General features: G+C 42.5%; 1 protein-coding gene across 1 annotated transcript in view; it reads right to left on the bottom strand.

The window, feature by feature from the left end:
- Positions 1-13,012, bottom strand: part of SRMS (src-related kinase lacking C-terminal regulatory tyrosine and N-terminal myristylation sites) — a 45,624-nt gene that overhangs the window by 19,396 nt on the left and 13,216 nt on the right. Inside the window, exon 2 of the mRNA XM_087959161.1 lies at positions 1,156-1,277. Coding sequence (XP_087815287.1) covers positions 1,156-1,277 — 122 coding nt within the window. The remainder of the gene's footprint in view (positions 1-1,155; positions 1,278-13,012) is intronic.

The raw sequence follows: 13,012 nt of genomic DNA, 5'->3' as shown, positions 1-13,012 counted from the left end.
CATTCTGCCTGGTGTTGATTGGCCTGGCTGCAAAATATCCCAGTGGTTTCTATGGGAGGGAGGAGAGAGACACAAAGCTACCATGCCACCTTTCTTATTGGAAGACCTGCTTCTGCTGATGGGAAATATGAGTGGGAGGCCAGGCAAACTGCAAAAACGAGTAATTGAATTGCCTTACAAGATTTACCAGAGTCTGATTGTCTTCAAAACAAACTAATTTTACAGTGTTTGATACCACTGACAATTAAGGAGAATGGTGTTGGCTTCACAAGGGCCATCTAATCTAACTTCCCTTGCTCAGTTCAAAATACATTAACCCATTTTTTTTTCCTTCTTTGGAAACTTTTTAAGAGGAGTTGGACTCCAAATCCTGAAATCCCCCGCCAGTCCTAAAGATAGTCCCTTCCCTGCCTCTATTTGAAGTACAGTCAGGGAAATCCATTTCTGCACAGGGCAGAAAGCTCCAGATCATTCTTAATGTGGGGCCCTTGGTGCTGTCTGAGTTTGGTTGTTTTCTTGCAGATGTTTTCATTATCCAGCTAGAGACCAAATTCCACTCCTTTCTGGCATTGATTAGGTTACCTACCGTAGTTGGGTAATGAAGTATCTTCAGGAAAAGAACCAAGAACCCACAGTTCTTCCTCTTTCCTACTTTCCCCTTCCTCCTCCTCCTAAACTCCACTCCCTTCTAGCATTGATGAAGTTACATATTTGGGTAATGAAACACCTGCAAAAACAAAACAAAACCCACCAAGCTCAGAGAGCACCAAAGACCCCACAGTCCAACTCTTAAGCATCTCTTCTACCGATTGAGTTTTACAGCCAGGACCCAATTTTAGCCAAGCTGGTATCCATGATGGCGTGAAACTCTACCTGTTTTTAAGCATGTTAAAAGATCTTTGATTGTATTATCAGCCCCACCATCTTGATTTTTTTGGGGACCATGGCTTGGTTTGATGATACCATCACAATCACCATCCTGACTAGGTTGACCATGTGAACATCTCTGCTGGCAAGAAATAAGGAGGAAGAATCCAGCTTGATCTTCAACTTGGTAGGCCCAAATCCAATTAATCTTAAAAACAATTCACCTTTGGAGGTCAACTATGATAAAGAGGTCTACCCGTGGCATATGAGGAGTAAGATGTAGTTTACCTGACAGAGAATATTCTCCCTTGTTACTCTCGCTGTCTCGAATAAGGAAGGAGCCGTGATGATTTGGGGGAGAGAGAAGGAGCTGGTTGGCTTTATTTCTTGTGATTCCATTTATGTACCAGCTGAGAAGAAAAGAGATGAGAGCCGATTAAACTATAAGCCAACCTTTCAGTTGTCTTCAGTACAAGTCCTAAGGAAAGAAACACATTTCAAACTTCTAAGTCATGTCCAGGGCAGCCCAGAAGTGTTTTCGGTTGTTCCAGATTTTTTTAAAAAATTGTTTGAATGTTGTTTAAAAATATTTACACAGCATTGGTACACTGGAACATGCCCATGAGGCTTGAAACGTGATGTTTCCACCATGCTTATCCTTTACATAAACAATGAAATTCCATCCTCCCTGGCAGAACAGTGATTCATTATTTTGGCTTGTCATGCACTGAAATTTATCTGGAACATTTTCAAGTTCAGGAAAAGACCAGTTCTGCTCATACCATCCCCCTGAGACTTTGTCCAGATATTTCCATATTTTAACCATGATTTAATTTGATGACTATAATTTAAAAGGTATAGCGATTTCTTATTTGCAATGTGTTTTTTTTTCCTGGCCCTCACATAGGTGAGGGATCCTTGGTGCTTTCTGAGCTTGGTGGTTTTCTTGCAGATGTTTCATTACTTAAATTAGGTAACATCAGTGGTAGGTAACATCACCAGCACTGACGATGTTACCTAGTTTAGGTAATGAAACGTTGGCAAGAAAACTGACAAGCTCAGAGAGTAGCAAGAATCCCTCATTTCAACCCTGAGTTACAATCATTCTCCTTTATTGGCATCAAGTATGTGTCACAAAGCTAGATTTGGTGGGAATTGAATTATACAAGATTCAATCTCAGATTTTCTGTTGTAGTTACAATATCAAAGCAGAGGTTGGGTGATGTTATAAAAGGCTAAAGACTGACAGGTCTGGCTCCTAGTGACTTCCATGGACACATCTTACCTGCAGTCTTAGTATAGCTTTGGAGATCTCCCATCCAAACTTTAGGTAGGTGTGGCTCCACTAATTCAAATGTGCAGGTGGTAGCTGGCTCAATAGTAGTAATTGTAAGAGGGATCTTGGATTGTCCAGGTGGATAATCACTTAAATAGGAGCCAGCAGTGTGCTGCAGCTGCCAAAAAAGCCAATTCAGTCCTATGTTGCATTAACAGAGGGATAGAATCAAGATAATGTGAAGTACTAGTCCTGCTTTATAAAACTTTAGTAAGACCACACCTGGAATACTGCATCCAGTTTTGGTCACAATATTATAAAAAAAAGATGTTGAGACTTTGGAAAGAGTGCAGAGAAGAGCAACAACGATGATTAGGGAGCTGGAGGTTAAAACATATGAAGAACACTTGCAGGAATTGGGTATGTCTAGTTTAATGAAAAGAAGGGCTGGAGGGGGACCATGCAGGAGTGTCCCAATATTTGAGGTGCTTCCACAAAGAAGAGGGGGTCAACCTATTTTCCAAAGCACTAGTAGGCAAGACTAGAAACAAAGGATGGGAACTAACCAAGGACAAAAGCAACCCAGAACTAAGGACAAACCGAACAATTAATCAGTGGAATGGCTTGCCTCCAGAAATTGTAAGAGCTCTATCACTAGAAGTTTTTAAGAAGAGTTTGGACAACCATTGGTCTGAAATGGTATAGGGTCTCCTGCTTGAGCAGGGGGTTGGACTAGAAGACCTCCAAGGTCCCTTCCAATTATATTGTTCTGTTCTTTTCTGTTCTAACAAGATCCACTAGGAAGCTTCCACCATCTTTGGTGGGTTAAAATAACGATGCTATAAACGCTATTTCTTCCAATAACAAATGGGGGGAAGTGGGGTCAGAACAAAGCATATTCCAATGAGCAGTTACAGGCATGGAAAGTTTTAAGCCAGTCTTCTTCATCAAAAGAAAAAGAGCTCCAAGATAGGTGTCTAGTCTCAAAACCTCACTGAAATAATTAGCCTTTCTTCTGTTTTAGTTTCCTGCAGGATCAGTCTTGTTTAAAGCTTTTGGTTAAGTAAAGGTGTCTTGACATGTGCTGGAAAGAAAGAACCTCTTCAGTGAGGGCTGAATTTTTATTCTTCCAACTTTCTCACTCTTCCAACTGCAGTTATTGCTATTGTTGTTATTGCTTCCAGCAACATTTCTGCACAATTGATTTTCTTATCCCTTCCACACCCAAGGCCACTATACAACCAGTGGTGAGATTCAGCCGGTTTGTACTGGTTCATGCAAACCAGTTGTTAAATTACACACACACACACACACCACTATCAAAGTGGATCCTGGGCCCTGTGCTGCAATGGAGAAATGGGCAACGAAGCAGCTGGCATGAGGGAAAGAGGAGGCCACTTTCTTCTCCCTGCTCCTCCTCCTTCCCTTGTGCCAGCCGCTCTGTCGCCTGTTTCTTCATTGCAGCGCAGCACCCAGGACCCACTTTGATAATGGGAGGTGGGTAATTGAACGACCAGTTCACTCAGGGTCAGGTTGGCCATCACAGGAGGCTCTTCCTGCATATATGGAGAAGCTGGAGGACCGGGATGGGCCACGCCTCCCACAACAGCCAACCTGACCCTGGGCAAACCTGTTGTTAAATTATTTGTAATTTGGTATGTGGCTTGTGCAACCTTTATGCAAACTCCTGCTTTGTATCTATGGAAACTCTCCGTCATCCAGGTCATGGTTGTCCCAAAGGTGCTTTCTTCAAGAGGCAACTGGACTTTCTTGTTTTTTCTTTGAAGATGTTTTGCTTCTCATCCAAGAAGCTTCTTCAGCCCTTGACTGGGTGGTGGGGAAGTGGAAGGATTTATGTGGAGCCACCAAAAAAAGCACCTTTGAGACAATTTCCTACTTTGGTATCCAAGTAAATTTCCACTTCCTATTTGCTCTGCCTCTTGTTCTTCTTGGCTTCAGACCCATAAAACCCCAACCGTTCAAATGTTCTAAATCAAGAGTCTTCAAACTTGGCTTGTGGACACCAACTCCCAGAATTCCTGAGCTAACATGACTAGAGGAGGAATTCTGGGAGTTGAAGTCCACAAGTCTTAAAGCCTTCAAGTTTGAAGACCCCTGATCTAAACTCTCTTTGCATATTGGACAGTCTGAAGCTCCTGGGAACGGACTCCTCCCTGTAGTAAGGGTTGCATCATGGATACCCTGAAATAATGAAGGTATGTCAGAAGATCCAGACCAAGTGATTCACACCTCTGTGATCTTCCACCTGGTCCATCAACAGACAATGGTAAAAGCTTTCCCAGAAGTGAAGGTGATGGAATGAAACATCAAAGGAGGATTATGGAAGCCCCATCAGATCTCCAGCTTGGAGCTATGAACGTTCTGGAAGAAGGGTAGATCTTATAGAAGGGAATGGAAGATGATCTTGGATTGAAGACCTCTCTTCTTCGTTCCATAAATGGGGCAGAGGGATCTGAAAGCACCATAGAACTGCATAAAGCACCATTCTGACCCCACGTTTTTTCTTTAGGTATGTGGGAAACAAAAAATATAGGCTATTGATCTATCAGATTCAACCTTTGGATGATAGTAGGCCCCAGAATAAAGAGACATGAACCAAAGTTTTAGATAGGGTGATTTCAAAATGTACCAGAACTACTTGTAATCCTGCTGAACCGTTGCTAATTGTGAAACATGATTTTGCAAAGTATGTAGTTTTATAAATATAATTGGACATAGAAGGACAAAACCACGAGAAATAAGGAACTGAAAGTAGCTGGGGGAAGAAGGTTTGAGATGTACACAGGTATATGTGAAGACTGCCTGTCTGTAAGTAAGAACAAGGAAGTAAGTTGTGAAATGCGTGCAGAAAAGTATAAAAAGAACGTCTTGGGGTGTATTCAGGGCCACTGGCCATGGCTACTCCTTGCCAGATTCAGCCATGTCCATTGTTCTGACCCAGGCTTCATCAAACGTAATTAATCACAAACTTGTTTTAAAAGCAAAACCTATTTTATTGCAACACTGGGAATTGTTTTCATTCCCAGCCCGAACTAATCTTAAATAGTCCCCCAAGATAAGCACACACCTTTCAGTGCTGTGGAATGCTGCCAAAAACAGAAGTATCCAAGTAATTATAACAGAAACCAACCGAAGTATAAGAAAAAAAACCAACTAAATACACAGAGCATGAGGATGACTTGGAACCGATCGAACTACTTTGCTTCCTGCAAACTTTTATCCCTTATGGGAGGGGCAGTGACCTCCCAGCCTTACTTCTGAGTCGCCCCTTTTGTTTCAGCTGCTCTTGCCTTCTAGCAGCTCTGCACACATGCGCACTGGGAACAGGCTCCCCTTGTTCCTCTGCCTCGCTGCTGCCAGACTCCGAAAGCAGCACCCCAGATGGTCCTGGCCCCATCCCTACATCCGAGTCCTCTCCAGGACTGGTCCCTGTTATGAACTAATAAAAACTATTTAATAAAACTTATCAACGCATGATAAGCAGGCTTGTAATCCATGGCCCATGGATAGCGAACATGGTGCCTGATTGGCTATAGGATCTCTCTCATCAGCAGCCAGCTCTATAAAAGAGCTGCTGCTCTCTGTTCCTAATCCTTAATAAAGAGAAGTTACTAGTTCTCTGACTCGTCTCGTTCCTGCACCCATGCCCAGAGTATAACCCCTTTCTTCCTCACTGTCTGAGTCCGCTGCCGTCTGCACTGGTTGCCGGCGAACCACAACATCTGGGGACCTCATTGCAATGAGTTATTGATGTAAGTTGTGTTATGATGGCTATTCATGTTCCAAATTGCTCATGAAATAAAACCTCTGAATCTTGAAGTAAGAATTGTTTTTTTGTATTGCTGTTTCCTGTTCCTCTTTATTGGGATATTTTTTTATAACAAGTAGAACAAGCCAAGCCAGGCAGAAGATGTTAGTACCACTTTATAATGCCTCAGTAAGACCACACTTGGAATATTGCATCCAATTTTGGTCCCCATAATATTAAAAAAACGATGTTGAGATTCTAGAAAGACTACAGAGAAGAGCAACAATGATGATTAGGAGTCTGGAGGATGTAACACTACCCTGGGCAGCTTGCAAACAAGTAAGTTGGCATTGTTCCTTCCTCGGGTTTCCTTTTTCTCTGCAATAATTGCCCCATTAGGCCAGCTGAACAGAACAGTGAATCAAGAAAACTGTCCAAGAAAGAAAAAAAGAGAAAGAAATATCATGGAGCCAATTCACTGATATTTAGTAAGTTTACTTTACTGTCATTGCACCTGGTACAACGAAATCAAACACCATTTTCAGTGGACATCATGACCATGAAAATAAACACAAACACACATCCTTCACACTCCACACATTTGAATTGAAAACCCCAACACCGCAGCAACATTGCACTATACAGCAGAATTCAAAAGAGCTACTGCCCTGGGATAGAAGCTGTTTTTCAGCCTATTTGTCCTTGTTTTTATTATTCGGTACCGTCTGCCAGGTGGTAATAGTTCAAAAAAGGGTTCCCAGGATGAGATGGATCTTTGAGAATGTTTTGAACTTTCTTAAGGCAGCGGGAGCTCTAAAGCTCTTCCAAAGAGGGGAGAGGGCAACCAAAGATCCTCTGGGCAATGACGTTAACCCTCTGGAGTGCTTTCCTATCTGCCACTGTGCAATTGGCAAACCATACAGAGGTGCAGTATGTTAAAAGGTTCTCTATGGTGCACCAGTAGAAGGTCAGCAGTAGAAGGTCATCATTCAGTTGTTGTTTTCTGAGAAGCCTCGGGTAGTATAATCTCTGCTGGGCCCTTTTGACCAGGGCCGCAATGTGAGCCCCCCAGGTCAGGTCCTCTTTTATGGTAACACCCAGAAATTTAAAACTGGCCACTTGCTCCACTCAGTCTCAAATTTATTGATTTAATTTATATCCTTCCTCTTCATTCAGGATAGCATTCCCTCCTTTTATTGGTCTCCACAACAACCCTGTGAGGTTGGTTGAGCTGAGAGAGAGAGAGATTGGCTCAAACCCCTCCAGTCTGTGGCCGTGGGAAGATTGCTGTCACTCTCTGGGGCCTGTCCAGGACCTTCACCGCTACACCATATTGATTCTTCCTTTTGCTCTGTCGTGCAATCTGCCCTCCAAATTAAATCAGTGTTTTTCTGATTTGAGCTGCCGCTTCCAGATAGGTGAACTTCAACTCCCAGAATTCTCCTCAGTGGCTATGCTGGGTGAAGAATTCTGGGAAATGAAGTCTATACTCCTCCCTCTGGAAATTACCCTGGTGGGAAACCCTTGCTTAAGAAATCTGGAAATGATTTATTAGCTAGTTGGATTAGGGAATCCTGGGCAAAATGCCTGGACTGAAACTGTATTTTTGTAGGCTGGAGTATATCGCATGTCTGGCATAATTTCACCATCTGGATGTGAATTAAGCCTAAGGCCACTTATGTTTCTCTTCTGTGCCAGTTGGTTGGCAGGCCTAGTGCGAAGGAACTCTGTGCAAGTCAATGGAGGTAATAAGCTTCTCATTTTATTTAAAGAGATAAACAAGTCAGAAGTGATAACTTTGCAATCAAGCCAGGATCGTAAGCCATCTTTAACTCATGGTTTCTCATTGGCTTCTATTTCTGGCTTCTCTGGGACTGATTAAGTGCCTTTAAATGATGGTCTATCTCCACAGCATAGATTTTCTCCATAATGATCTGTTCTTAAACTTGTCCTTCAGGTCTTTTGACAGCATCCAAAGCACCAGAGGGCAGGACAAGAAACAATGGATGGAAACTAATCAAGGAGAGAAGCAACCTGGAATTGAGGAGAAACTGCCTAACGGTGGGGACAATTAACCAGTGGAACAGAAGTTGCCTTCAGAAGTTGTGGATGCTTCATCACTGGAGGTTTTGAAGAACAGACTGTATAGTCTGAAATGGTAAAAAGGATTTCCTGCTTGGGCAGGGGGCTGGACTAGAAGACCTCCAAGGTCCCTTCCAGCTCTATTCTGATTCTAATTTGGGTAGGCATAGGCACATCATGGCATCTGACTAATTCATCTAAGCATCTTTTAGATGTAACGAGGCTGCAGAACTTGCATTGTTCCTTCTTGTTGTGATGTAGTAAGTGGATTTTCACATAATCTGATGTATGCAAGATGCCTCTGGACTGCAACTCCAGAATCACCTGCCATTTGTAGTTGCCTTCAACATTCCCACTGCATCCAACCTCAAAACAGGTAGTCTTCAATGTATGACCATAATATAGCCTGCCTATCAGGGTTGTAAGTCATGATGGTCTTAAATAGGCTCACCCATGTAACTGACCCAATCTTACGACCTTTTTTTTTGCAGGAGGCGTGAAGTGAACACCACGGTAATTAAACAAACGCTATAATTGTTACACAAACCAATGGCTCACTAATGGGCTAGTTTTGCCAAAAACCGGAAATGAAGGTTGGTTTTCCTACAAAGCTGTTGTAAAACAGTCGTGTGACCATGGGAAGCTTCAGACAGCTGTAAATGTGGACTGGTTCCCCAGTACCAGAAATGCAGTCACGCGATTGCAAGTTACTGATTATTGTAACTTCAGAACAGGGTTGTTAGTGTCCCTGCGGAGATCCATCGTAATTTCAAGTGGTCGCTAAATGAGTGGTTATGAGTCGAGCACTAACTATGCAGAAAACATAAGGTAAAGTTTCCTTGGAGGAACATTTGACAGTTAGTGATTAATGAATGAATGAATGAATTCTTTATTGGCCAAGTATGATTGGACACACAAGGAATTTGTCTTGGTGCATAGGATCTCAGTGTACATAAAAGAAAAGATACATTCGTCAAGAGTCAAGAATCATAAGGTCCAACACTTAATAGTAGTCATAGGGTACAATAAGCAATCAAATCCTACTAGGAAACAGTCAATATAAATCATAAGGATACAAGCGACAACGTTACAGTCATACAGTCACAAGTGGGAGAGGATGGGCGATAAGGAGTGATGAGAAGATTAATAGTAATAGTAGTGCAAACTTGGAAATTGTTGGACAGTGTTGAGGGAATTATTTGTTTAGCAGAGTGATGGTGTTAGGGGAAAAAACTGTCCTTGTGTCTAGTTGTTCTGGTGTGCAGTGCTCTACAACGTCGTTTTGAAGGTAGGAGTTGAAACAGTTTATGTCCAGGATGTGAGGGGTCTGGAGATATTTTCACAGCCCTCTTTTTGACTCGTGCAGAATACGGGTCCTCAATGGAAGACAGGTTGGTAGTAATCGTTTTTCTCTGCATTCCTAATTATTCCCTGAAGTCTGTGTCTGTCCTGTTGGGTTGCAGAACCAAACCGGACAGTGATAGAGGTGCAGATGACAGACTCAATAATTCCTCTGTAGAACTGGATCAGCAGCTCCTTGGACAGTTTTGAGCTTCCTGAATTGGCGCAGAAAGAACATTGTGCTAAAGAGGCTAAATCATATGATGAATAGTTAAGGGAAGATAGGTATATCTAGCCTATAAAGAGAAGATTAGAGGGACGTATGACAGTAGTGCTCCAGTATCTCAGGGGCTGCCACAAAGAAGAGGGAGTCAAGCACCAAAGCACCTGAAGGCAGGACAAGAAGCAACAGATGGAAACTAATCAAGGAGAGAAGCAACCTGGAACTCGGGAGTAAAAACAAGCCTGAGAACTGGAGCATCACTAGACTGTAGTCAAAAACCAGCCAAACCTTTGTTTATATATCTATGAATGTGCAGATGGTCCTCAACATACAACCACAATTGAGCCCAACATTTTTGTTGCTTAGCAACGAAGAAGTTGTGGGTACTCCAACACTGGAAGTTTTTAAGAAGAGATTGGACAATCATTTGTCTGAAAAGGTATAGGATTTCCTGCCTAAGCAGGGGGTTGGACTAGAAGACCTCCAAGGTCCCTTCCAATTCTGAAGCAACCTGGAACCAAGGAGAAATTTCCAGATTGTTAGAACAATTAACCAGTGGAACTACTCGCTCCAGAAGTTGTGAATGCTCCAGCACTGGAAGCTTTTAAGAAGAGATTGGACAGGCGCTTGTCCAGAATGGTATAAGAACTTCTGCCATGAACAGAGAGTTGGATTAGGAGACCTCCAAGGTCCTTTCCAGCGCTATCATTCTATGTTCCTCTGGGTCATTTTTAGAAGATCCCCAGCTTGGCATTTCCAGGTGGTTTACATCCAAATGCCATTCTAATCCTAATGAGCAGTTTTCAGATCAGCCAAGCTGAAATGCCTATTGCCACCAGCTATGATTCAATGGACCAGGATGCCAAAAATGCCATCTTAGTTAGTGTCCTTCTCCTGAGCTTCCACCAATTGTACGATCTCTTCAACCAGTGCTCCATACACAAAGAAAACAAATTACAATTTCCTTCCGGGACTCATGTTTTTCAGCACACTCATTGGTAAACATTGTCTGAAAACCACCAAGTTCAGAGAACACCAAGGACCCCACAATCCTCCTCCTCCTTCTCCTCCTCCTCCCCCCTCCTCCTCCCAAACCTCACTCCCTTCTAATACTGATGATATTACCTAGTTGGGTAATGAAATGTTTGCAAGAAAGCCACCAAGTTCAGCACCAAGGACCCCACAGTCCTCCTCTTCCTCTTCCTCCTCCTCCTCCTCCTCCTCCTCCTCCTCCTCCTCCTCCTCCTCCTCCTCCTCCTCCTCCTCCTCCTCCTCCTCCTCCTCCTCCTCCTCCTCCCTTCTAATACTGATGATATTACCTTGTTGGGTAATGAAACGTTTGCAAGAAAACCAAGTTCAGAGAGCACCAAGGACCCCACAGTTCAACCCTGAGCTAGATATATTCTCTTCTACTGGTACTTTCTGGTCTTTTTGACCTCACATGACCTACTGATCTGCTCCTCTACAAAGCAGTTGCTCATCCAGCAAGTTAGAAAACCCCCACAATATTCATTACATTTGCATAACATTAGCCTGCAGCTTCAACCTCAAGCTGTTGACTTCATGTCTCAAAGTACTTTTGGCCCAATGGTGGAAATATGACTATTTAGCATATATTTCTTGTTTGTTGAACCTGCAATGCATTCATTTCCTTCTTCCTTGTTATTGCAAGCTACAATTAACCAGATAGTTGGAACGTAGCTCTCATTTGGAAGCAAACTTTTCAGAGCTGAAAACAAGGATTTTGACAGCATTTTTCACCTCATAAATTCACCTATAAATCTGGAGAAACTTAGTCAGCCACATTCCGACCTACTGATGCACTGCTTGAATTTCCTCATTATTTGTTTTGACTTTAAAAAATGCCTTTGATATCAAATTGTAAATGCAAAGCTATTTACAGACGTGTCCATGTGGATGATGAGTAAGGTGTTTCATTTCAGATTGCTGTATTCTTAATTTTTATTATGATGGTTAAGCCATGCAAAGTCAGACTGGAATGAACTAAGAAAACATAGGGAAGGAATGATTAAATGTTATTCTTGATTCCTTTTTTTTAAAAAAAAAAAGCATGGAAATAACATTCTTTTCAGATTTTAAAAAGTCAGCAGATTTGGGGCTCACTATAATGAACCTATTTATATTTCATATGTTTTTGCTTATTAACAGCTGGAAATAAAATGTTAGGAGGTCCAAAACTGGTATGGATTCATTGCTAGAGTGGAAACATGTTATGTGCCAGGGAATCTTTGGGATCCAGTGGGATCCAGGCACAACCCCAGGATGCCACTTTAGGGAATTTTTCTGAGGTTAAAAAAAAAAAAGTCACAAAAACAATGCTTAGGGTATGAACACATTTTCTCATGGGGTCCTTGGTGCTCTCTGAGTTTGATTATTTTCTTGCAAACATTTCATTACCCAACTAGATAGCATCATAATGCAGACTCTGCTCCTTTCTACAACTGATGATATTACTTAGTTGGGTAATGAAATGTCTGCAAGAAGACAACCAAGCTCAGAGAGCACCAAGGACCCCAAAATCCTCCTCCTCCTCCTCCTCTTTTCCTTCTCTCCACAAACCCAGCTCCCTTCTAGAATTGATGATGTTACCTAGTTGGGTAATGAAATGTCTGCAAGAAAATAACCAAGCCCAGAAAGCACCAAGGATCCCATATCCTCCTTCTCCTTCTCCTTCTCCTCCTCCTCCTCCTCCTCCTTCTCCTTCTCCTCCTCCTCCTCCTCCTCCTCCTCCTCTCCGCAAACCCAACTCCCTTCTAGCATTGATGATGTTACCTAGCTGGGTCGTGAAATGTCTGCAAGAAAACCACCAAACTCAGAGGAGGACTCCACAGTTCATGCCTGAGCAACAAATATCCTCTTCCAAAGTTTTCCTGGACCAGGTATGTCCTGTCCATGATAAGAGCTATGCCTGATTTTAGACAGGAGAATCCGCCTACACACCATAGTATTAAAAACCGATTGAAAAAACAACAGGAAACAAAGTAACTTGTAGAACCAGTGGAAAAACATTTTAATAGAGGAAATCTCCTCCAACGTGGATGACACGCTAACATTTTGCAGATAGTAAGTGGCCGAGTGGATCAGAACTGTGCAAGCTATGGTGACGCTCCATGGAAATGAAAGCTGGACTTTGAAGAGGCAGGAGAATGGCTTTGAACTTTGGCATTGGAAAAGACTTGTCAGAATGCCATAGACCAGAGGTTTTCAACTTTAAGACTTGTGGACTTCAACTCCCAGCATAGCTGGCTGGAGAATCCTGGGAGTCCACAAGTCTTAAAGTTGCCAAGTTTGGAGACCTCTGCCAAAGGCAGCCAAGAAAATAGCAAGAGCTGGAGGGAACATTTGAAATCTTTTAGTCTAGCCCCCTGAACAAGCAGGAGACCTTGTACCATTTTGGTCAAATGTTTGTCCGATCTTTTCTTGAAAACCACCA

Source organism: Notechis scutatus, chromosome 3 (assembly GCF_049901735.1).
Source record: "Notechis scutatus isolate UNSWTSFEM ecotype Mainland chromosome 3, rNotScu1.2, whole genome shotgun sequence".
Taxonomy (NCBI): domain Eukaryota; kingdom Metazoa; phylum Chordata; class Lepidosauria; order Squamata; family Elapidae; genus Notechis; species Notechis scutatus.
The sequence above is the reverse complement of the archived record's forward strand: the minus strand, read 5'-3'. Positions and strand labels throughout refer to the sequence as shown.